General features: G+C 39.8%; 1 protein-coding gene across 5 annotated transcripts in view; it reads left to right on the forward strand.

Annotated features, from left to right (window-relative positions):
• LOC122551272 (kelch-like protein 5) overlaps positions 1-25,606 on the forward strand; it is a 149,214-nt gene that overhangs the window by 23,594 nt on the left and 100,014 nt on the right. For 4 of the 5 annotated variants that reach the window (XM_043692943.2, XM_043692954.2, XM_087987280.1 and 1 more), the window contains exon 2: positions 10,079-10,155. Coding sequence is in view for 1 of the 5 variants with exons in the window: in XM_043692923.2 (XP_043548858.2) it covers positions 22,670-23,052 (383 nt within the window). In the remaining 4 variants the exon portion in view is untranslated. Of the gene's footprint in view, positions 1-10,078; positions 10,156-22,638; positions 23,053-25,606 lie in introns of those variants that run through there. The other variant, XM_043692923.2, reaches the window with a different exon arrangement.

The following is a 25,606-nucleotide window of genomic DNA, read 5'->3' on the forward strand; positions in this document are numbered from 1 at the left end:
AATCTTGACATTAATCCACGCCAGCCTCCCCACTACTCTTGACCCACTACAATTTGCCTATTGGACCAACAGATCCACATCAGATGCCATATCACTTGCCCTTCACCCTCCCTAGAACATCTTGACACCAAGAACAGCTACGTAAGAATCCTACTCATTGACCACAGTTCAGCCTTCAACACTATTATCCCCTCAAGACTGATCACTAAACTTAGTGATCTCGGACTAAGCCTCAGTTTCCTGTCCACAGGCCATTATCAGTGAAGATTCAGGACAGTATCTCATCCTCACTAACACTCAACACTGGAGCTCCTCAGGGGTGTATACTCAGCCCCCTACTGTACTCACTGTATACCCATGACTGCGTTGCCAAATACCAGACTGATGCCATTTACAAGTTCGCTGATGACACTACTATAGTCAGTCGAATCTCAGATGGCGGCGAAACAGACTACAGACGGGAGGTGGAAGACCTGAAAAAATGGTGCACTGAGAACAACTTAGCTCTCAATGCTGGCAAAACGAAGGAACTCATTATTGACTTTCATGGGATGTTACTCATGCCCCCTACACATTAACAGCACAAAGGTGGAATGAGCAAAGAGAATCAAGCTGCTGGGAGTGGTCATCAACAACAAGCTTTCTTGGACTGTTCATGTGGACACACTGGTTACAAAGGCTCAACAATGTCTTTTCTTCCTCAGGCAGCTGTGGAAATTTGGCATGACAGCGAATACCCTTGCCAACCTTTATAGGTGCGCCAACGCGAGCATTCTGTCTGGATGTATTACTACCTGGTATGGCTCTGTACCATTCAAGATTGGAGATGGTTACAGAGAGTGGTGAACTCGGCCCGGGCAATCACAAAGGCCAACCTCCCATCTATAGAATCCATCTACCAGGCCCGCTCTCAAGGAAAGGCTGCCAGCATTCTCAAAAATACATCTCATCCTGGCAATGTTTTTCTGCAACCTCTATAATCGGGGAGACGGTACAGAAGCCTGAACACACGCACTAGCCAGTTTCAAAACAGTTTCTACCCTACTGTTAGAATATTGAATGGACTCTCAAACTCTTAACATTCGTTTGTACCTGTGTTTCTTTTTGTTTTTGCCACTGTTTACCTATCATTTACTTATCTATGCTACTTAACTCTGTGATCTGCCTACATTGCTCGCAAGACAAAGTTTTTCACTGTGCCTCTGTACATGTGACAAATGCAGTTCAATTCAATTCAATTCAGTGGACGGGGGTTGAGGATTATCAGATCAGCCATGATTTTATTGAATGGTGGAACAGTTTTGATCTGAATGGCCTACTTCTACACCTATGTCTTACTGTCTTAACAAGAGGTAGTCAACAAATGCCATCCTTGCCAATGTTGCCCATTCAAAATTTTTTTTTAAATCCCACTGTGCATTCTAACCATTTTTTCCTTTTATGAAAGGATGTGACCTGATTCAAAATAGAACCAGAGGCAGTGTTAACCTGCAAACATTCAGAGTTCAGTGACAAGTTAGAGGTTGTTATGATTTACTAATGTTATGGCTGTATACTATTTTATACATCCAAGGTATAAGCCTTTGAGGTTTTCTGCCACCCTCCTGATTTTTAATCATTCTGGGAAGAAGAGATATGGGTTATGTGTTCCTACCTTCTTTTTCTATCAGAAATTCATGCAAGCCTTTTGTATATGTATTTGATGACAATGACAAGTTTAATTTAGATCAATGTGAGGTGCTGCATTTTGGAAAGGCAAATCAGAACAGGACTTGTACACATAATGGTAAGGTCCTGGGGAGCGTTGCTGAACAAAGAGTCCTTGGAGTGCAGGTTCATAGCTCTTTGAAAGTGGAGTTGCAGGTAAATAGGATAGTGAAGAAGGCATTTGCTATGCTTTCCTTTATTAGACAGAGATTGAGTACAGAAGTTAGGAGGTCATGTTGGGCTTGTACAGGACATTTGTTCGGCTAATTTTGGAGTATTGTGTGCAATTCTGGTCTCCATTCTATTGGAAGAGTGTTGTGAAACTTGAAAGGGTTCAGAAAAGATTAACAAGGATGTTGCCAGGGTTGGAGGATTTGAGCTACAAGGAGAGGCTGAATGGTGATCTGATAGATTTATACGATCATGAGCGGCATGGATAGGTTAAATAGACAAGGTCTTTTCCCTGGGGTGGGGGTGTCCAGATCTAGAGGGCCTAAGTTTAAGGTGAGAAGGGAAAAATATAAAAGGGACCTCAAGGGCAACATTTTCATGCAGAGGGTGGCGTGTGTATGGAATGAGCTGTCGGAGCAAGTGATGGAGGCTGGTACAAATACAGCATTTAAGAGGCATCTGGATGGGTTTATGAATAGGAAGCATTGAGAGGGATATGGGCCAAGTGCTGGCAAGTGGGGACTGGATTAGGCTAGGATGTCTAGTCAGCACGGATGAGTTGGATCAAAGGGTCTGTTTCCGTGCTGTACATCTCTATGACTCTTTGACAAGATACAACATTTGCTATGTACCAAATACCAAAGAACTGCAAATGCTGGAAATCTGAAGCAATATTAGAAACAGCTGAAAAACCTCAGCAGGTCTGGCAGCATATATGGAGAGAACCTGCTTTTGTCCCTGCTACATCCCTCTTCTCCAGCATTCAAGCATCGTCACAGGAGGCCTTGGGGCTTCTAAATAATAGGAGATTATACAAGCACTCTCAAAGTAGAATTTGAGTTGCATCAGCAAACATTTTAAGATTTTATTTTCAAACAGCTCAGCTGACATCTCATGTTCTAGCTGTCACAAGTTTCTAATCGGTCGTGGATGTCCCTAGTTGGGTAACCTTAGCCTATTTCTAGTTATAGTTAATGTGAGGCCTTTTGTGCAAAATGCATAATGACATCCTGAAACCATAAATCTGTAGTATTCTCTTCATATGATTTACAGTTTAATTTCTTTTTGATGCAATCTTGTGTTTCAGATACTACCTGCTCCCAGAGATTTAATTTCAGATCCATTTCATTTTTGATACTTAGATTATTGGAAATATAAACTGTCCTAAATTGGACTCTATGGTCAATTCAAAGAAGCATCCTGAGAGAAAATATATAAACAAGGTTTCATGGCAACTATAACTTATGTCAAAGGTGACCATAACAAGACTGCAGAGCGTTGAATCACTGGATTTAGAGAACAAAAAGATCCCCTTCAAATACTGTCTGTACCAGTGATTCTTAAAACTGCTTTCTATGCATTCCTAATTGACTGCTTCATCGCTGTACTCTTTTAAACATTTTCTTTTTAACTATGAGTTTGATAAATATTTGAAGACAATGGGCAAAATTTATTGTCCACAATGGAATGCCTATCAACCTGATAAATTGGTGGTAACCATATGTCAGCCATTTTTGCGAGGCCCAAAGTGATTAGATCTTGATTGGGCATTTTCCTTGCCACTATTGGTCAGACTGGTGTCAACAGAGGGATTTTTTTTCTTCCCAGAGATCTAGTGTGCAGGAAAAGTACCCCAATCTGAGAGCTGCCAGCCAGCAACTTCCCAGTGTCAGCATAAGAACGGTAATTATTTCTGGTTCTGTAGTACGGCCCAGACTGAGGATCAGTGCTGGGGTAAGGCAAATGGAGCTTGGAGGGCAGGCAGAGTTCTTCTTCCATGTGTGGCCCATGATTTCAATTGCTGGCCAAGCAGGAGGGACACCCTTTGTCGGACAGACATATCCACCAAGAATTATCTGGTAGGTTGTTCATGGGTTGGAGCCCCTCACTGGCCTCTGTAAACAGAGGTGGCAATGACTTCCAAGATGGAAGACTGTCCTTGGACCTATTTGCCTGGACTTTAATTTAGCTCAGGTATGAAGGCAGCTGAGTGTTTCCCTTGCACCTGCCTGCCAGAGAAAATAGTGTCCCAACTTCCTGCTTTCCCAACCCCTCTCTTGGAACTTGCCTCTGGGATGGGGATGGACATACAATGCTGCATTATTAATCTGCATCCATCATTGATTAGGCTGTGATAACAACAGTATGCCGCACATCCCTTATTTGATATTTTGTTAATTAGCTTCAGTTTATTCTTTCATAACTAACTCATTGTCTAGTGAATAGGGGTATTTTCTGCAGTAAAACCCTCCTAATTTTGCATATTCTATCAAATTTCTTATCAGTAATCTGTTCTTTTAACAACAAATGCTGGAGATTACAGTCAGACACCATCCGTGGAGAGAGAGCAAGCTAGCAATGACTCTTCATCAGACTCATTAGAGTCTTCTACACTTAAATCATTAGCTTGCTGTCTCTCTGTAGATGTTGTCTAACCTGCTATGATCTCCAGCATTTTCTGTTTTCAGTATAGAGTCCAGCATATGCAGTAATTTACTCCTACATCTGTGATTTTACCTTTTTTATAATCTTTCTATACATGCTGCCACATTCCCTTTAATTCCATGAAGGTGGTCAAGGACGCATTTTATCAACTTCAATCAGTCAGATTTCTATATGATAATTTGAGTGTTTTTCAAATTTCATTAGTCTCCTGACCCACCTAGGGCTTTTCCATTTTTCACTCTGAAAAATTAACTCTCTGTAAATAGCATGTTACTTTTAATTTTGATTAATGTGTAGAGGCAAGAGTAAGCCATTCAACCACTATCTTATTTATTCCTCCTATTTGATTATGATTGATCTAAACTGTAACTCTAAATTACTGGCCTTTGGTCCGTATCCTTTAATATCCTTTTATAAAAAAATCTATAATCTCACTTTAGAAAAATGCATTGACTGCGTATTCTGAGTTTTTGGGGAAGGTATTTTTAGATTTTGTGTTGGGGAAAATTCAACCTGTTTTCATTGCTGACTTTCTCTTTTGGTTTCCTCTGCCAGAGAAAATAGCTCGGCTCAGGGTCTTTCCTATCAAATCAGTTGCTCACCTTTAAACACCTCAATTACATCGCTTTGTAATTTTCTAAAGTTAAGGCAATTAGAGCTGTGTATGAAACCTGTCCTTAAAGGTTAAATCAGATGGGGTATTAGAATCCCCACAGAATTAGAATTAGAATCCCTTCAGTGTGGAAACAGGCCCTTCTGCCCAACAAGTCCATGTAGACCCACCGAAGAGTAACCCATTCCCCTACCCTACATTTACCCCTGACTAATGCACCTATCCTATACATTCTTGAACACCTAAGGGCATTTTAGCATGGCCAATTCACCTCACCTGCACATCCCAGTGCCTGCACCCAGAGGAAACCCACGCAGGCACTGGGAGAATGTGCAAACTCCACACAGACAGTTGCCCGAGGCTGGAATCGAACCCGACCCCTGGTGCTGTGAGGCAGCAGTACTAACCACTGAGCCCCCAACTCCATTCCTGAAGAAAGGCTATACCCAAAATGTTGATTTCTCCATCTTCCAGCCTCCTGCTTGTTTACTGCTGAGTTTAACAATTTCTGGTTGTGTTTCAATTCTTGGTATCCACAGTCCTTTCAGTTTTTTGTTTTAGACTTTGACTTTCTGCCCTCTGAAGTGGCCTTCTAAGGCACTTGGCGAATTAAACCTGCTATAGAAAAGTTGATCACCCAGTATTAAGCTAGGCCTCAGAAATGTCAAAGATACACCTGCCTTGTCAACCCTGCAAATTACACCTCTCTAACCTCTGGTCCTTGTGCCCCACATCCACCAAACCATGCCTGTAAGCAATGGCCCAGACTCAACTATCATCATCTCTGAATGTGCCGAGTTCACAGCAGGAAAGACTCAGTGGAGATGTTGGCTCAGTGATTTGTACTCAGAAGGGGGGACTTCTGGGAATCTTCAACATTGACTCCAGACCTCATAAAGTTTCAAGGCATTTGGTCAAATGTGGACAAGGAAACTATCTACCAATACTACTTATTGCCAACCCTCAGCTGATGAATCAATGTCCTTTCAAGTTTAATAGCATTTGGAAGAGGCACTGAAGATAGCAAGGGCCCAGTTTGGCTGTGAATACTCCCACCCAATACTGACCAAACCAGCTGAGGTTTGAAGAACACAGCACCAAGATTAAGTCTGTGCTTGCTGAAAGAACCAGCAATGTGGAGAAACCTGCTTGACTTCATCCTCCCCAATCTGCTTGTCACTGATGTATTTGTATATGTCTTTGATAGCAAGGATCTCTAGTAAAGTCAATGGGAACAATTGGGAAAACCCCACCAGCCCTTATGGGTGGCACACAGGATTGCTGTGATTATCAAAGGCCAATCATTCAAACCCCAGAACATGGGTTTCTTGGTGTATCCTGGTCAAACTATCTCTAGCTGCTTCATTAATGATCTTCTCTCTGTCATAAAAGTCTAAAATGAGGATGTTTGGTGAAGACTGCAGTGTGTAGTATCTTCATATCTCTTGAGATACAGAAGTATTGTGCCCTAACGCAGTGAGGCCTGGACAGCATTCAGGTTTGGGCTGATAAGTAACAAGTAATGTTTGTGCCATCAAAGTGCCCAACATTAACTTTTTCCCCAGACATTCAGTGACATTATCATCACTGAATTCCCTACCAGCAATAACGTGGGGTTACCATTGACCAGAAATTGAACTGGAGCAGTCACATAAATACTGTAGATCCAAGAATAAGTCAGAAGCTGGGGCCTCTGACTCCTCAAAGCCTGTTCACCATTGGAAGGCACAAGACAAGAGTTTGATGGAGTACTCCCTACTTGCCTAGAGGAGTGCAGCTCCAACAAAGCTCACCAATTTCGACACCATCTAGGCCAAAGCAACCTGATTGATCAGCATCTCTTCCATCACTTTAATCATTCATTCTTTCTAATACTGACATGCTGTGGCATCTATAAAACATTCCATAACAATTTGCCATAACCAACTAACAAGGTTGCTTTGACAGCAATTTCCAAATGCATCATCTAGAAGCATAACAGCAACAGATGCACCATGACCTGTAACTTTCCGTCCAAACCACACACTGTCCTGACTTGGAACTATATCCATGTTCACACACTGACAATAAAGTACACGCCTGGAAGTTCCTTCCCACGTGCCCAAGAAGGATTGCAGGACGATAACTCATCAGTCTACTCAAGGTCAATTAGAAGTTTCAACAAAATGACAATCCCATCCCATCCTATGAATGAACAGAAAGCAAAGACCTGGTGTTATGCTGAATCTGCTCTGTGCATCCTTGAGATGGTTACATAGTCATTATGCAGAAGCATGGGTTCAAATCCCAGCTGGTGAAATTTTAAATTCAGTTAATAATCCTGTAATTGAAAACTAGTTTTTGTCGTTCTGATCATGAAACTGTCATCAATTGTCATTAAACCCATCCGGTTTACAATTATCCTTTTTGGGAAAGGAAATCTGCTGTCCCTCCATAATCTCCAGAGCTGCAGCTATATGACTGACTTTTAATTGAGTCTCTCCATCTTATTTTCTGTGATATTTTTGTTTATTTAACATGATTTTTTAAACTGAAACAAAAGTACACAAGGCTGTAGATTTGATTTTAATAATAAAACAAGATTATTACTCAAAAAATTTTTTTTAAAAGTAACCTATCTACACGTAACTCCATTAGAAAGTTTTGAAAACACATGGCAAAACAAAATCCTATCTGCTCCCCACCATCATCATCATGCAGTTACTCAAAAATCCAAGGAAGTTCCTTCCTTATCGAATCTTTTAGGTTTGACTTAACAGCTTCTTCTCGGCTCTGATTCTGAGAGCTGTAAGTCCGTGACCTTTCACGCAACTGAAAGCTTAGACACTATCATTTAATAATCTGCATTTAATAATCAACTAATAAATGCCCTTTATTTGAAAGTTTCACAAAACTACTGTCTTTGAGATGACTTACTTCAACTGCTTTGTACAAGAAGAGTCAATACTTGCTTCTGACACTACTCAGACATCCTTTGAACTAGTCAAAGCTTTTGACTAAAATTTAAAAAAAACAAATTCTACTCCACCTAGATGAGTAATGGCTTAATGTTTTCTCTGTCTGATTGTAACACCTCACAATTTAACAAGCTTCCAATAACACCTCAGGAGACACATCATGATTTAAAGTCATGGTTCTGGAAAGACTGACTTAGTTGATTTTTAAATCCTTTTACAGAAATAAACCAAGATTCATAAGCCACTAGTTTAATATTTTTTAAATAAAGAAATGTATATGAATCGCCAATCTTTCATCATACCTTTCCCACAAGGAGAGAATGAAAATGTATCTTTGAGAGATCTTCATTCCCAACGAATGTCCTTTTCAAAACTATTTCTTTGTCATAGTAACAATAATACCACAGTGACATTAAATGCATGGTTTTCATGGCAACCAAATTTAAAGTCTATTTGCATCATGATTTTTTTTTTTTCATATCTCCCCTTGAAGGATTGACTATAATATTCCCTTTTCCAGGCACATGAATTATTTTTAAATTGTATGGTTGAATGTTTGAGCTCCTAATGTTCTAGTTTCAAAAGTATCTGAAACATTTAAAAACAAATTGTGGTCCATATAAGTAACAGTTTCTTCAGTGTTGCTAATGGAAATTTCAGAATGGTGTGGAACCATCGCAAGACATTGATGTCCTCCTTCACTTGCATATTTGTATTGACTTGCAGTCAGTTTCTTAAAAAAAAACTGATGAGCTGCTTGATCCCCATCTTATTTTGTAGTAAAATGGCACCCTGACTGATGATTCTGGCACCAACACCAATTTAAATCACTTCTCATAATTTAGAATTGCTAAAACCAGTGGGTTTGTTAATATAGTTTTAAAGTTATCAAAGTCTCTGTGGCATTCTTGTATCTATTCAAATTACTTGCCTTCCTTATTAAGTTTGTTGGACTGAGCACGATCGTGCTGAAGTTTGGAATAACGTTCCAATAAAACCCACTCATGCCAACATATCACAGTCTTGCGTTTTGTCCTCAGTATGGGAAAATCCAAAATAGGACTGATTTCACTTCTGTATGTGCTACTTCCCCCTGTGGCCCAAATAAATCAATTTGACTTCAGCAAATTTAATTTCTGGCCAGATTTGTACACAAATTGGCCATTTTTGTACTTGATTCTGACTTTAACCAGGGCCCTTTCAAACTGTTAAAAGCTTTTGAAGTAAAATATAAAAGAAAACCTGCTCATCCTAGACTCTGATAGGCCATTCATGTGATTTTGTTTTCTTTCCAATCATTGAGACTCTCCAGTAAAAGCCATTTCATTAGCACTCCAGGAGAGACATACTTGTTAAAAATCATGTTTCCAGAAAACTGACACAGTTAATCTTGAAACCTCTTCACAAAAATAGATTAACATGCTGTTAGTTCAAAATCAAATCTCTTATTTATACAAAAAGTATTTATAAATCCGATGCCTTTGACTTCAACTTCAACTGGTAGAACGTTTGGTGACTTGAGATAATTAGCACTGGATCCAATAGGAAGCGAAGAGAATGCAGTGAGTTGTTGTGACCTTGAATGCACTTCCTAAAAATGTGCTGGAAGCAGATTTGGTAGTAACTATAGAGTGGGAATTTATGTAGTTGGAATGGATAACCTAGCAAAGAGCAGGAGAAATGAATTAATTTGGTAGTTCTTGCTAAGGGAACTCACAAATGATTTCTTTCTATTCTTTACAATTCTACATCTCTATGATTTGAGATTTGCTCGTTTTCTTCTGTAGTGCTTTGGTTTTCTCATTAATTTTGTTAACCTCTGCATTATCCATACCATCCAGTAACCTTTAAATTATTCATACAGAATCATGATGAAAGTCCTCTACCCTTAGAAATGTTGAGTTAGATATTAGAAAAATCAGAATATCATTGAAAAATTAAGATGAAACAGATGTTCAAAAGCTACCTGATCATATGTAATGTTCCTATATTGGCTAAAGACTGGTTTGAGAAACATCTAGGCATATTTCTGTTGTATTTGATGCCATTTTAGTTGTTTTAATTCTTGTTACTTTTCAGGTATTTAGTCATTAAAGAGTGCCCAAGTTATCACTTAGAGTTCTGAATCATACTGAAGTAGGTGTACTGTTTTGAGAGACTTCATATGAAATTTTCTGTTTTTCAGAATGACTGAAATGATTGCATTGATTTGGGATGCATTTTCTCACATTAAGCTGTCGGAAATTTAAAACCTGAATGTCGGTAAGTGATCTTAACTTTTTAGTTGGATTTGCAATGGTGGTATTGCTTATTTTGTAAGGGCAGTTGTTTATGACTGCTTATAGAAAATGTAGTTCTTCTGCAGAATTATCTGAGGGGAGAAAAATCAGGTGAACAAAATCTGAGTGCCTGATGAGTCAAACATTGGAAAAATCAAACTTGCTCCAGGACACGGGAGAAACATTTAAAAAGGATAAAGAACTGTGTGTGTGTGTGAGAGAGAAGTGGGGAATGCAAGTACAGTTACAATATTTAAAAGACATTTGGCTATGTTATGGACCAGACCAGACCCCCTCAAAATATTTTAGCAAGGTAGCCCACACCCTGACGTTTCTTATTTTAAAGGTAGATGGGAAGTGTGTGTTTCTGATGGGATGTGACTGGTCAAACTCCTCGACGTTAAGCAAAGCACTATTTAAACACTATAGTTAAAATACAAACAAAAGAAAGATAAATTTAGAATAACTTAACTATTGGCATACCTAACAATAATAGATAAAGTACCTGTTACTAATTAACTATTCCAATATAGTAACATCTCATAAATACACTCCTTGGCAAAAAGGCAAGTTCAGATCTCCAATCCAGGTGGAAAGAACACAGAGAGATTTCAGCGACAGTAGCAGCTCGGAATCATTCTCTGAAGCTTCCAACTCATTCTGAGACCTCATACAGCTGCTGACTGCTGAAAACCCCAGAAATCCTTATTTACGAGAGCTGGTCACATCCATTCGGGCTGTTAAAAAGAAACCAGGCTTCAAGTTTATTTACTTGAATGGTTCTGGTAGACTGCTTGGTACCTCTGCCTTTACAACCTCTCTTCAAAACAAAAATACCAGGACAAAATAACTCTTTAAAGTGACAGCATCATTACAGATAAGTACGTGAGTAGGAAAGGTTTGGAGGGATATGGGCCAAAAGGAGGCAGGTTGGATAAGTTTAATTCGGGAACGTGGCTTAGTTGGACTAAAGAGTCTGTTTCCATTCTGTATGACTCTATGACAGATTTTAAGGTACACCTTAAAAGAGAACACAGAGTTGGACAGGTTTAGGGAAGGAATTCCATGCATGGTTGCCAATGACAAAATGGTTAAAATTGGGGCTGCATAAAAGATCCGGCTTGGAGGAGTGCAGCCTATGAAAGAATTTGAAAACGAGGATGAAAGTTTTAATATTGAGACATTGCTTAATCAGGCCAATGTAAGTCAGCATGACAAGTGTGATATGTGAATGAAATTTGATGAGAGTTAGGGTGTTTTTTTTTGAGGATAGAGCAAAACGCTCTTTAAAGAAAGTCCCAAGACTGTTGTCATCTGCTTCTACAATTGCTTTCCATTGACAAAAACATTTCCAGCCACGAAGTGCAGAATTTACCACCTTCACTTGCCTCATGTCTCCATCTTCCCCAATTTGACCTTACCACACATTTTAAATGGCAAGCTATGCATTGGCTAATCTTAAACTTATGGATAATGGAAGATGATAACTGGCATGGAGAGCAATGGAATAGTTTTGTCCAAAGTGAACAAAGAGTCATGGATGAGCATTTCAGTTGCAGAGGTGATGATAAAGGGTCTGAATTGGAGCATGGATGTGGATTTGAAACCAGGTGATCTTAGTAATATGGATATGTGGTTCATTTCAATTGCCAAGATTTTGAAAAATCAAGTTCAGCTGGAGGCCCAAAATAGAGATGGTTAGCATTTGTTGTTTGTATTACAGGTGTCAGTTTTGACAAAAATTTGTATCCAGTGCTTTTTCAGTCTTACCATAATTCATGGCTCTATTCCTGATGAAGGGCTTTTGCCCAAAACGTCGATTTTCCTGCTCCACTGATGCTGCCTAACCTGCTGGGCTTTTTCAGCACTACTCTAATCTAAACTCATGGCAGAAGTTACCTTGGGTAAAGGTCAATAAAGCAGTATCCTTTACCTGCATCTTAAGCAGGCAGTAAACACCTTCATTTGTCCATGTAAATAGACTAATGCCTGTTTCTGATTCCTCCTCCAATTCTGGTTTACATTCAAGCAGTCAATACTCAGTCTCTGAGAAAACCAATTAACATGTACAATATCCCATAATTTACAATAAATTGAAAGCATTTACCCCATTCACCATCACACCCAGTTGTGAACTCTTCAACTACATTTCTCATTCTGACCTCAAAGCTCCACTCAGATTTCTGCCCCCATGAGGCCATGAGTCATTAGAACCCCTCCTTACACCCCACCACCACTTTGCAATCTTCTTATTTGATTGTGGGTAAGACTAGGTTATGTTGACATAATGATTACATTATTTGACTAATAATTCCAAGCTGTGGACAAATGACCTGATGACATGGGTTCAAATTCCACCATAGCTGCTGGGAAGTTCACATTCTATTGATAATTATATCTAGAATAAAACGATCATTGTGGTAGTGGTGCTATTGGAACTGCCACTGTTTGTTGCAAATTCATTTCATTTACTCATGTCCTTTTGGAAAGGAGATCTGCCATCCTTACCCAGTCTGGCCTCTGGTTGTCTCTGGTTTGTTGCCTGTGCCATGTGCTAGTGAGGCAAGGAATATGGAGAGAGAGAGGAGTTGAACACGTGGCTACAGGGATGGTGCAGGAGGGAGGGTTTTGGATTCTTGAATAATTGGGGCTCTTTCTAGGGTAGGTGGGACCTCTATAAGCAAGATGGTCTTCATCTGAACCAGAGGGGTACCAATATCCTGGGGGGTAAATTCATTTAAGGCTATTGGGGTGGGTTTAAACTAATCCAGGAGGGGGATGGGAACCAAAATTGTAGTTACAGTATAGAAAAGGTTGAGAGTAGGGAGGCCCAAAATCAAGTTTCAGGGATGCAAGATGGCACTGGCAAGCAAGAAGTTGGTTTGAAGTGTGTCTACTTCAACGCCAGGTGCATCCAGAATAAGGTGGGTGAACTTGCAGCATGGGTTGGTACCTGGGACTTCGATGTTGTGGCCATTTTGGAGACATGGATAGAGCAGGGACAGGAATGGTTGTTGCAGGTTCCAGGATTTAGATGTTTCAGTAAGAACAGAGAAGATGGTAAAAGAGGAAGAGGTGTGGCATTGTTGGTCAAGAACAGTATTACATTTGCAGAAAGGATGTTTGGGGACTCGTCAACTGAGGTAGTATGGGCTGAGGTTAGAAACAGGAAAGGAGAGGTTACCCTGTTGGGAGTTTTCTATAGGCCTCTGAATAGTTTCAGAGATTTGGAGGAAAGGATAGCAAAGATGATTCTCAATAGGAGTGAGAGAGACAGAATAGTTGTCATGGGGGACTTCAACTTTCCAAATATTGACTGGGAACACTATAGTACGAGTACTATAGATGGGTCAGTTTTTGTCCAGTGTGTTCAGGAGGGCTTCCTGACACAGTATGTAGACAGGCCGACAAGGGGCAAAGCCACATTAGATTTGGTACTGGGTAATGAGACCGGCCAGGTATTGGACTTGGAAGTAGGTGAGCACTTTGGTGATAGCAATCACAATTCTGTTATGTTTACTTTAGTGATAGAAAGGGATAGGTGTATACCACTGAGCAAGAGTTACAGCTAGGGGAAAGGCAATTACGATGCGATTAGGCAAGATTTAGGAAGCATAGGATGGTAAAGGAAACTGCAGGGGATGGGCACATTAGAAATGTGGAGCTTATTCAAGGAAAAGCTCCTGTGTGTCCTAGATAAGTATGTACCTGTCAGGCGGGGAGGAAGCTGTAGAGCGCGGGAGCCGTGGTTTACGAAGGAAGTGGAATCTCTGGTCAAGAGGAAGAAGGCGGCTTATGTTAGGATGAGATGTGAGGGCTCAGGGCGCTTGAGGGTTACAAGGTAGCCAGGAAGGACCTAAAGAGAGAGCTCAGAAGAGCCGGGAGGTCACATGAGAAGTTGTTGGCGGATAGGATCAGGGTAAACCCTAAGGCTTTCTATAGGTATTTAAGGAATAAAAGAATGACGAGAGTAAGATTAGGGCCAATCAGTGATAGTAGTGGGAAGTTGTGTGTGGAGTCAGAGAAGATAGGGGAAGTACTAAATAAATATTTTCCGACAGTATTCACTCTAGAAAACAACAATGTTGTCGAGGAGAATACTGAGATACAGGCTACTAGACTAGGTGGGATTGAGGTTCACAAGGAAAGGTATTAGAAATCCTGCAGAGTGTGAAAACAGATAAGTCCCCTGTGCCGGATGGGATTTGTCCTATTTCCTCTGGGAAGCCAGGGAAGAGATTGTCGAGCCTTTGGCATTGATCTTTAAATCGTCATTGTCTTTCGGAATAGTGCCGGAAGACTGGAGGATAGCAAATGTGGTTCCCCTGTTCAAGAAGGGGAGTAGAGACAACCCTGGTAATTATAGACCAGTGAGCCTTACTTCAGTTGTTGGTAAAGTGTTGGAAAAGATTATAAGAGATAAGATTTATTATCATCTAGAAAATAATAATTTGATTAGGGATAGTTAGCATGGTTTTGTGAAGGGTAGGTTGTGCCTCACAAACCTTATTGAGTTCTTTGAGAAGGTGAGCAGACAGGTAGATGAGAGTAAACCGGTTGATGTGGTGTGTATGGATTTCAGCAAGGCGTTCGATAAGGTTCCCCACAGTAGGCTATTGTACAAAATGCGGAGGAATGGGATTGTGGGAGATATAGCAGTTTGGATCAGTAATTGGCTTGCTGAAAGAAGACCAAGGGTGGTGGTTGATGGGAAATGTTCATCCTGGAGTCCAGTTACCAGTGGTGTACCACAAGGGTCGGTGGTGGGTCCACTGCTGTTTGTCAGTTTTATAAACTACCTGGATGATGGTGTAGAAGGGTGGGTTATTAAATTTGCAGACGACACTAAGGTCGGTGGAGTTGTGGATAGTGACGAAGGATGTTGTAGGCTACAGAGAGACATAGATAAGCTGCAGAGCTGGACTGAGAGTGGCAAATGGAGTTTAATGCGGACAAGTGTGAGGTGATTCACTTTGGTCGGAGTAACCGGAATGCAAAGTACTGGGGCTAATGGTAAGATTCTTGGTAGTGTAGATGTGCAGAGAGATCTTGGTGTCCAGGTGCACAGATCCTTGAAAGTTGCCACCCAGGTTGACAGGGTTGTTAAGAAGGCATACAGTGTTTTTAGCTTTTATTAATAGAGGGATCGAGTTCCGGAACCATGAGGTTATTCTGCAGCTGTACAAAACTCTGGTGTGGCCGCACTTGAAGTATTGTGTACAGTTCTGGTCACCGCATTATAAGAAGGATGTGGAAGCTTTGGAAAGGGTGCAGAGGAGATTTACTAGGCTGTTGCCTGGTACGGAGGGAAGGTCTTACAAGGAAAGGCTGAGGGACTTGAGGCTGCTTTCGTTAGAAGAAGGTTGAGAGGTGACTTAATAGAGACATAAGATAATCAGAGGGTTAGATAGGGTGGACAGGGAGAGCCTTTTTCCAAGTATGGTGACAGCGATCATGAGGGGGCATTGCTTTAAATTGAGGGGTGATAGAGATAGGACAGATGTCAGAGGTAGTTTCTTTACTCGGAGTAGTGAGGGTATGGAATGCTTTGCCTGCAACGGTAGTAGATTCGTCAACTTTAAGTACATTTAAGTCGTCATTGGACGTCGTGGAATAATGTAGGTTAGATGGACTTCAGATTGGTATGACAGGTCGGCGCAACATCAAGGGCTGAAGGGCCTGTTATGTTCTATGGCCTAGTTATGGCTTCAGACCAAGAGCAACATGGCCTACCCCAACCTGTTGCCTGAAGTGGCATAGCCACTCCACTAATATCAGTTAGGAATGGGGAATAATTGTGAGTTTTATCAGAGAATCCTACATCTCAAATTTAAACAAATTCCCAAAACCAATTAAAGTTTCTACAATATGAGGTATGTATCTTCTTACTTGATTGTGGGCACTGAAGCACTTCTGTTCCTTCCAGATCCCAAAATCCATCCCAAATTTGGAACTTGAAACACTGACCCGTGTAACATCCTACCATAGTATAGATAAGGTGTTCAGGAATTTCAAGTTCGTTGACTTGGATATACCATTAGGAAAAATGTTAAAATGGCTGTTCTAGCAAGGGCCCGAAGGATATGAAACATGAAATATTCAGATCCATTGCACCTATTGTTTTGGAGGAGATGGGATTACAATTGTGTTTAGAATTTCAAAATATCAATTGCAGCAGGCACACATTTATGGGCACATTGTGCAAGGTGCCATATCAGTGTGGCATTAGTCACCGCTCAGTGAGTATCCACCATAAGAATGGTGAGAAGGCAGAAAATAAGGTCATCTGTGTCACATTTTGGAACTTCATTTTCCAGCTTATTTATGTCTGCTCTTGACAGGAGTTCAGGAGCATGTGGAATTTAACCAGACCATCCAGTAATCTTTAAATTATTCGTACAGAATCATGATGGAAGTCCTCTACCCTTCGAAATGTTGAGTTACATATTGGAAAAAATTAGAGTATCATTGAGAAATTAAAATGAAACAGATGTTCAAAAGCTACCTGATCATATGTAATGTTTCTATATTGGCTAAAGACTGGTTTGAGAAACATCTAGGCATATTTCTGTTGTATTTGATGCCTTTTTAGTTGTTTTAATTCTTGTTACTTTTCAGGTATTTAGTCATTAAAGAGTGCCCAAGTTATCACTTAGAGTTCTGAATCATACTGAAGTAGGTGTACTGTTTTGAGAGACTTGCTATGAATTTTTCTGTTTTTCAGAATCACCGAAATGCCTCATCAGTTCAATTTAAAGGGATTATCATTTTGCATGTTATTTTTTATTGTTGGCTTTTGTTTTGACGCAGAAATTGTTCAGCGTTTTCAGTATATGTCTCATGTTATGTAAGTGTGCAAGGAGCAGTTTGGTAGGTGCTGAAGAACCTTTGTAATTTCAAGACCTCTGCCCAAGTCCGTTGCTCCTGACATGGATGCACAGGAATGTTTGTCTTAGAATACAATATGTCTTGGGGAATGAACAGAGGTTACATGGTGCTTATCAAATTGTGGGAAGAGGGAGGAGGTGAGGGAGCAGGTCTCTCAGTAGGAGACCATAATCACCCATAGTAGTCATGAAGCAAATCTCAGCAAAGAATTATGCACAAGACTTTTTCACTCCAGTAGGGATGTTAGCTGATACAATCACAACTGCATCCTCAAAGTGTGGCTAAGACCCCATTGCTAGTGGCTGTAACATAACAATGTTAGTGCATCTGATTCTTTTCAGGTTGGAGCTGGAGATATTTGGATGAATTTAGCTTGTTAACAATTGATGCATAAGCAAGTTCTCTGTTCATTGAAAGTAATGTTTTCATTCTTTTGGATGGAGGTTTGCTCGCCGAGCTGGAAGGTTCATTTTCAGACGTTTCGTCACCATACTAGGTAACATCTTGAGTGAGTCTTTGGATGAAGCACTGCTGACGATTCCTGCTTTCTATTTATATGTTTGGGTTTCTTTGGGTTTTATAAATAGAAAGCAAGAATCATCAGCAGTGCTTCGTTTGGAGGCTCACTCAAGATGTTACCTAGTGTGGTGACAAAACATCTAAAAATGAACCTTCCAGCTCAGCGAGCAAACCTACATCCAGAACCTCAACCTGAGCTACAAATCTTCTCCAAAACTTGTTTTCATTCTTTCTCTTGCCAGACAAGAGTTGCTTAAGTGAGCATGTGGTTTTGTGAGGATTGCATGGTTCCCTGTGATGCAAGATATCATTGATTGTCTGTGCATCACTTTCTGAGCGCTGCATGTTCATTCTGCTGGAACCAAAAGGAATTCTGCTCTCTGAATATCCAGTTACTGTATAACCGTGAGCAGAAAATCGTTGCAACTTACCTAATGGACACCCAATACATTGCCTTCCAAGGTCAATCCCTCCAACACTGACATACAGTGGCAGCAGTACTTAGTATCTACAAGCCTCCTCAGATACCAATTTTTAAACATGCAACCCCATACCATCTAGAAAGTTATGGGCAACAGATACATGGGAACATAACCATCTTCCAGTTCCCAACCAAGCAACACGCCATCTTCATTTGGATCCATCTCACTGTTCCATCACTGCTGTGGATCAAAATCCTGGACCATCCTTACTTGTAACACTGTGAATGCACAAGAGGTACCATGTCCTCAGATGCTGAACTCATTAGTGATACCTGCATTCCATAAAAGGACAAGAATATTTTGTTTTGTCTTCATTTCACCATTGGTCCTAGTATGTGCTGATCTCCGTGCTTGATAGCAAAGATTTGTGGTCTCTCACTTTGGTATGCCGAACTTGTAATATGTTTTCCTGGCTTCAGGCCACTTATGCCAGAGTCTCACCACAGATCCCAAATTAAAATTACATGCAGTATCAGTGTCTGACCTTGTAACTGTGTGTGAAGTTGATGCTGCATTTTCTTCAATACTGTTTCACTCGTACCTGATCAAGATATACATGTTTAGGATCTGAAAGGAGGAAAGCATGAGTAAGTCTTTGGTACAAGGCGGAAGGGAAAATTAAGAGATCATACTTGCACTATCTGTAGTCTATACATTAGATATCAATGTGCGATGAGGGTGAGGTGTGAGAGAGAGAATTAAGTATATGTGGATACTTTCGTTTTCAATGCTTTGGCCCCACCACTGACCACAGCTTCAGTCATAAATGTACCAAGAATGAACAGTACAGTCTATATTGAGAGATTTGGAGTGTTTAGCTGTGTCTGACTCTCCAGTTAAGTGTTACTGCCTCCTGGTGTCCTTCAAGAGAGGTTTAAGTGTATATTTGAATGATGTGTCATTTCTTTGGCTAATTTGACAGTTATGGTTGAACAGTTGACAATGCATAGAGGTTGTGAGATGTAGATGCTGAGACTTACAGCAGTGCTAAACTTTGGTTGATTGGAGCATTCAAGGAAAAGATCCGAGTGATAGAGATTGTTGGTACATGAGTGTTGGGCATATAGTAATTTTAGTATTTATCGGAGACTAGTGGTGTAGCTCATGGGGCATTACATTTGAAGATGTATTCGCTGACCTTGAGATAATTGAATATTTTATGGCATTTCACATTGGTTCTTGGTCTTGATTATCATGTCTCTCATCGCCTTTTGAACATGTATGGAAGGCGAGTTTTGAGAAAGATTTGTAGCTCAGGTTGAGGTTCTGGATGTAGGCATGCTTGCTGAGCTGCAAGGTTCTTTTTCAGACATTTCGTCACCATACTAGGTAACATCTTCAGTGAGCCTCCGAATGGAGCACTGGTGGTGTAGCCAACTTTCTATTTTTATGTTAGGATTTCCTTGGGTTGGTGACGTCATTTCCTGTGGTGGTGTCATTTCCTGTTCTTTTTTAACCACCCCCTGAGAAAAAGAACAGGAAATGACCACCATAGGAAATGATGTCACCACAGGAAATGACATTATCAACCCAAGGAAACCCAAACATATAAATAGAAAGTGGACTACACCACCAGTGCTTCATTTGGTGGCTCACTGAAGATGTTACCTAGTATGGTGATGAAACATCAGAAAAAGAACCTTCCAATTCAGCGAGCAATCCTACATCCATGTATTTAAGGCATCCCACCCCTGCTTCCACCACTTTCACAAGGCCTCCAGTACACTCTCCCAAAATCTTGAAACCCACTATCTCTCAGGTTATGTCATTCTTCAATGTTTCCCAAAAATGAATAATTTCTTCCATGATTACCCACACTGCCGCAACTTTAATGCACTTCCCCTTTTAGAGGGACAGGCTGACTTTGAATGGTGCTAGGAATTTATAGTATTAACTCCATGCTGAGGCATGTAAACAGTGCAATCAACAGAGCCTTTTGGGGTTGGCTTGATTCTCAGGTTGTTGAAATGAACATGTAACACAAGTCAGCATGCTGCCAGTATTGATATCATCAGGCCTGCGTTAATTGTAGATTGAAATCTCCATGTACTTTTCCAGAAGCCATCGAATTTAGATTTCAGAATTATTTTACTACATGTGGTAATTGAAGTATATACTATTCAATTTATCAAATTGAACAGTTATTTGTTAGGGAGGAGAGTAAATTAAAATTAGAAGGGCTCAGTAAAGGTATTAAATTGATAGCTTCAGCTTAAAAAAAACAATATTGCAGAGGTGTGATGGACTGAATAGCCTCCAGCTATGTTGTAATTTCTGATTATTGTGCTAGCTGTTTTAATAGTTATTCAAAACCCTAGAGGGGATAAATGCTTAACTTTTTCAGCCAGGATTATGAAGAAGCAGCAGCATTGATATCAGTGGCAGTCAAAATATATCAAATAAATCAGTAGTAGCTGCAATGGTTTTGGAAGTGGGTTGAAACTGATCAAAGTACCATCAAATTAATAGCTTTCAATAGACCTCATACTAAGCTCTTGAACTCCCCACTCCAACTACATTCCCCCAGACCTTGACCTGGAACACCCCCAGGACCTGAACAATTCACCCCCCACCCAAAATCTTCCTCCCCGCAACCTTCCTTACCCCACCACTGCACTTGACCCCATTCAGTAGAAAATATGGCAACTGACTGCTGTGAAAAGAGGGCATGGTTTGTCTTCCCTCAACTATTCTGTACTACAAGAGAACTGTCTGAATGGAAATGTGTCGCCACATCTCTGAAGGAGCTATGACCAGAATATCCTTTTGTGAATGTATAGCTCTCTTCTTTCATGAAAGTGAGGGCCAGAGTGGCAATGTGCCACTCCTCAGAAAATCCAGCCCATGATGTTGTGATTTGTTTTTTTTTAATCTAAACTTAATAAGGTCACACCTTAGCTTACGACACTATAGGGAAAATAACCCAGCCTATTCAACATTTCCCTATAGTTCAAACCCTCCAACCCTGGCAACATTTCTTGTAAATCTTTTCTGAGCCCTTTCAAGTTTAACAACACTTTCCGACAGCAGGGAGACCAGAATTGAATACAGTATTCCAAAAGTAGCCTTACTGATATCCTGGGGGGTGCAGAAGGAGATATGGCTGTGGTAGCGAGTCTGTTTGAGAATGTGGCTGAAGAGCTTCGATGCAGAGGAGATATGGCTGTGGTAGCGAGTCTGTTTGAGAATGTGGCTGAAGAGCTTCGATGCAGAGGAGATATGGCTGTGGTAGCGAGTCTGTTTGAGAATGTGGCTGAAGAGCTTCTGTGCAGAGGAGATGATCCTGTACAGCTGCAACATGACCCCCCAACCCCTACACTCAATGCTGCAACCAATAAAGGCAAGCGTACCAAACGCCTCCTTCACTACCCTGTCTACCTGTGACTCCACTTTCAAGAAACTTTGAACCTGCACTTCAAGTTCTCTTTGTTCGGCAATACTCCCCAGGATCTTATCACCAAGGGTATAAGTCCCGCCCTGATTTGCCCTAGCAAAATGTAGCACCTCACATTTATCTAGATTAAACTCCAACTGTCCCTCCTTGACCCACCGGCCTATTTGATCAAGGTTGCGGAGGATAGCCAAGGTCTTTTCCCCGGGATAGGGGAATCCAAAAGCAGAGGGTGTGGTTTCAAGGTGAGAGGGGAAACATTGAAAAAGGACATGAGGCAATCTTTTCTCGCAGAGGGTGGTGCGTGTATGGAATGAGCTGCCAGAGGAACTGGGTGGAGGCTGGTACAATTACAACATTTAAAATGCATCTGGATGGATATATGAGTAGGAAGGATTTAGAGGGACATGGGCCAAATTAATTTAGGATCTCTGTTCGAGTTGGATCAAGGGTCTGTTTCTGTGCTGTACATCTCTATGACTCTGTGTAGGGCTTCCAAAAACTGAAGCACTTTCCACACGCAATTCTAACATTTTATGTTTCACCCTGTACAGCTTGTTTACCTTATAACATTTTCATTTCTACAATTTTAAACAAATTTTTATTATACTTCAAAATGCAATGGTTTTCACAAAAAAATTTGAATACTTAATTTTGAAAGATGCACAAAAACCTGACATTAGTTTTATTGTGTATGTTGCAGTAAAGTAAGATGGCAAGGAGCATAATCAAAGTGTTAATATAACAGAGGAGGGAATGTGATTGGAAATGATTGTGATAGGTTGCTACATATAAGTTGCTCTTGCATTCATTTGTGGCTCAGAGGAAGGGGAGTGGTGGTGTTCAGCTTTCAAAAAGGGTTTAATGAATGCTGTCACTGTTCTTGAAAGCAGCTGGTCGGGTTATAGAGATGAAGGCGACTTGAAGTGCAATTGATTGTCGTAGTACAGGTTGATTAAGAGTTACATTTGATTGAAGACAGAGGTTTGTCCCTGCCTCCTCTTCACATTATCCTCATCATCATTGTCATTAGTTGATATTCTGGTGGAGCTTTAAGAAGACTTTATTTCCATGTGAAAGCAATCTTGTTTCAGTCAGCCAGAAGCAGGAATCTGGAAAGCATATCTGTTTAGAGAGAACTGTGGTATATACTGCTGCTGTCTTACGGTACAGCAGAGCTGCTCTGTTGCCTTGACAATTGTTTAGGTGAACAGAGAATGTCTGTTTCTCGCAAAGAATTTGATGTGAAGCAAATTTTACGCATTCGCTGGCGGTGGTTTGGTCACCCTGCATCCCAACCTACTACATCCAGTGACAGTCGTCGGGGAGATTTTTGGAACAAAGAGCAAGGCCCATCAAATATTGGAAGGAAATTCTTAGACCCTGGGCGCTTGCCTTTACCATTGGCTTCCATTAACCACCAGAGACCTAGCCAACAGGAAATTCAAAATTCACCACCTTGGCATGCTCCCAGTGCTCCAGATCTTCCTGTCTTTGAGTTTACTACTGACAGTTGTGAGGGCATACATTGGCACAAGAAACATGAAGCTGAGGATGAAGGGAGTGAAGAAGAGAATGAAACAGACAGCAGTTCCTGCAGGTTAGGAATCAAAATTTAAACGAAGCAAGTTCCAGTAATGCTAAAAATGCATTTTATCGTTTTCATCCCATTGTTCTGGAAACCTATAAAATATCCTTTTTTAATACTCGTGTTGTGTTTGCCATGTACCAGTATAAAAGCTGAGCTTATACTGAAAATTTTCATCTGCCTTTATTTTTATGGTAATTTATTACATACATAACCTATGAATGTACTGTGTTAAATATAATCTTTTATAGTTTGCAAATAAAAATTCAGTTAAATATTTGAACAGTTGTCTGGTACATGAATAATAATTGGCTGTAAATTATTTGTATGACAGTAAATAGTTTCTTTTTTAAACTGAGACTACAGTGCAGCAAAAAATGTAATCTTTTTACTATAGCATATTCGCACCCCATTCTGTGTGTCAGGTGTCAACTGTTGTACAGAGAACAATGCATGACTACAATATAGTGCAGAGTTGGGAAATGTCATACAATTTTTATCTAAATGAAATAAACATTTTTCAAGAAAAAGATGTAAATGAGCACAAGCTCAATTTTATTTACCTTCTTAATACTATATATTTCCCTTGTCTTACAGCAAGAATCTTTTTTAAAATTCTTTGGCTCTAATTTTATAAAGAAAAATAACAGCTTTCCTAAAGTTACCTTGAAATGATGTATAATAGCCAAATGTGTTGTGCTGCTTTGATTTTTTTTTCCCAAGTGATGTGGGCATTTATTTCCAATCCCTGATTGTCATGACTGAGTGACTTGTTGGGCCATTTCAGAGGGCAGTTCAGGATCAACCACATTGCTGTGGGTTTGGAGTCACATGTAGGCTAGACTAGGTAAGGACAGCTCCCATAAAAACGCATTTAATGAATCCAGTGGATTTTTATCATACTTGCTCATATCATGGTCTCCATTTCTGAGACTAGCTTTCAATTCTAAATTTAATAATTGAATTCAAATTACAATGGCTATTGTGCTGGGATTTGAATCCCCAGAGCAATGGCTTGAGCCTCTAGATTACTAGTCCAGTGACATTACCACTGTAGCACCATTTTCCCTAAATTGTGAGATTGTATAGGAAATGATACTTTTTAATAGATATATTTATCTTTTTAAAACTTGTTCTTAATCTGTTGTTTGAGGCTTGATGATATACTGTGCATAATTTTAATAATATTACACAGTGTATATATATTTTGAATAAAAATGTATTGTGTACTTTTAAAAGAATATCTGATTTGTTGAATTAACATGCATAAATTATGCAGGTGGCTTGATACACTAACTTGGTAACCACTGTAGTGTGATATTTCAGCTCTTCAATCAGTTTCTATTAGTCATTCATTATGCTGTACAGTAGATTTTTGAGACAATTAAAACATCTTTTTAAATCTGTTTCTTTAAAGGAACACATTATTTTAGAGAGAAAAGGTACCAAACATCATAATTTCCATCGTTGCTTTGTCTATGCCTTGCCTTATAAAGAACAGATTGCTGTTTTTGAAATACATATTTTCCAAAACGATTGATCTAAATATTGCATTGATCCGCTGTATGAACAGCTTTATCAATGCTGTTACTTTTAGAATTGTTTACATGGGCAAGGCTTCAGATGTAAAACAAAGGTTTTTCTCTTCAGTAATTACTGCAATACCTTTTGAATAAATTATGCATTTTTCATATTATTTCATAATGGTCTGTGGTTGGAATAGTATATTTAGTAAAATGTTAAAAATCAGATATGCTGGTCCAGATATTGTCATCAATAGTATAGTACTACACAAAACATATTTCCTTTTTTAAATTTCAATGTAGCCTCTGTTTCTGAAAATCATTAATATTTGCAGATCCAAAGACGCACATGATATCAAACAGCTCATAATAGCACAAAATTTAAAGATAACTATATACAAATATGTTTATAGAAGAAATATTTACAATAGTTAAATAATTGGCACTGTAAAATCAATTGTAGTTTTATGTGATAAGTAGTTATTGGCACAAAACCAGTTTTCTTCAGTTGTGTTTCAGGCACCGATTTATACTGATTTTCTGATCCATTAGGGCATATGACATATCAATTTATTAAAGTTGATGAATTCATAATTAAAGTCTGCATTGCTATTTTCCAAATCTAATTTCCCCATGATGTAATTCCTGATTTTAAGCCTTTTGATTAAACATGTAGATATTATTTTTAGTTTGTAGCCTACTTGATTTTTGCAAGTCTAGTTATGCTCCAAAACTCTCTTGAACAAAAGTGTTATTTTGTCAGTGATGGTTTTTGTGTTGTGTTTATTAGTGCAGTGTTGTGGGCAGTCAGCGAAATGTGTCAAGACTGCAGGGAAATGTGCAACTATAGTAATTCCATACCGGTGGCAAATCGGCACTCTAAAATACATGGGGACAGCAGGTGAATATGTCCCAAGAAGTCCCTAAATCATCTGGGAAAATTTCATCTCGTGAACTTCCAGTCAAAGAGAAGTCACCCCCAAAATTAGAATGGAATGAGATGGTGAGGAGCTGCTCATTTAGCCAGAGGCTAGTTTTCTCCT

Source organism: Chiloscyllium plagiosum, unplaced genomic scaffold (assembly GCF_037043375.1).
Source record: "Chiloscyllium plagiosum isolate Xiang-an unplaced genomic scaffold, Cpla_swu_hap1 HiC_scaffold_1, whole genome shotgun sequence".
Taxonomy (NCBI): domain Eukaryota; kingdom Metazoa; phylum Chordata; class Chondrichthyes; order Orectolobiformes; family Hemiscylliidae; genus Chiloscyllium; species Chiloscyllium plagiosum.